The 318-nt window shown below is 50.6% G+C and overlaps 1 protein-coding gene across 1 annotated transcript in view; it reads left to right on the forward strand.

Moving 5' to 3' along the window:
- Window positions 1–223: 223 nt before the first annotated feature.
- LOC119588812 (peroxidasin-like protein) overlaps window positions 224–318 on the forward strand; it is a 7,565-nt gene continuing 7,470 nt past the window's right edge. Inside the window, exon 1 of the mRNA XM_037937458.1 lies at window positions 224–282. Within this exon, the coding sequence (XP_037793386.1) occupies window positions 258–282 (25 nt within the window). The 5' untranslated portion in view covers window positions 224–257. The remainder of the gene's footprint in view (window positions 283–318) is intronic.

Consider the following 318-nt stretch of genomic DNA (forward strand, 5'->3'; position numbering starts at 1 on the left):
GCTAGATATGCTAGATACTTACTCGAAAGACAAGAATCATCCATTTCCTTGCTCCCCCCTACCGGCTCCCCCCCCCCTCCCTCAGCACTTGATTGCGAATGACGTCGTTACCTCTCAAACGGCATGGACGTTTGCTGTTCTTTGGGTCTGGGAGATACCCCCCCGTGGAGATGACCTAGCTACGAGGTCAAGCGCGCTTCGTCAGACAGAAGGGCGTGAGAGGGGTGATCGTTAAGAGGTCGCTCTCTGAAGAACTGATGGAACTTCGTCTTCCTCTGAAAGGCAAGATTTGTTGTTGATTTTTTTTGTGTTTTTGAG

The sequence above is a fragment of the Penaeus monodon genome, chromosome 24 (assembly GCF_015228065.2).
Source record: "Penaeus monodon isolate SGIC_2016 chromosome 24, NSTDA_Pmon_1, whole genome shotgun sequence".
Taxonomy (NCBI): domain Eukaryota; kingdom Metazoa; phylum Arthropoda; class Malacostraca; order Decapoda; family Penaeidae; genus Penaeus; species Penaeus monodon.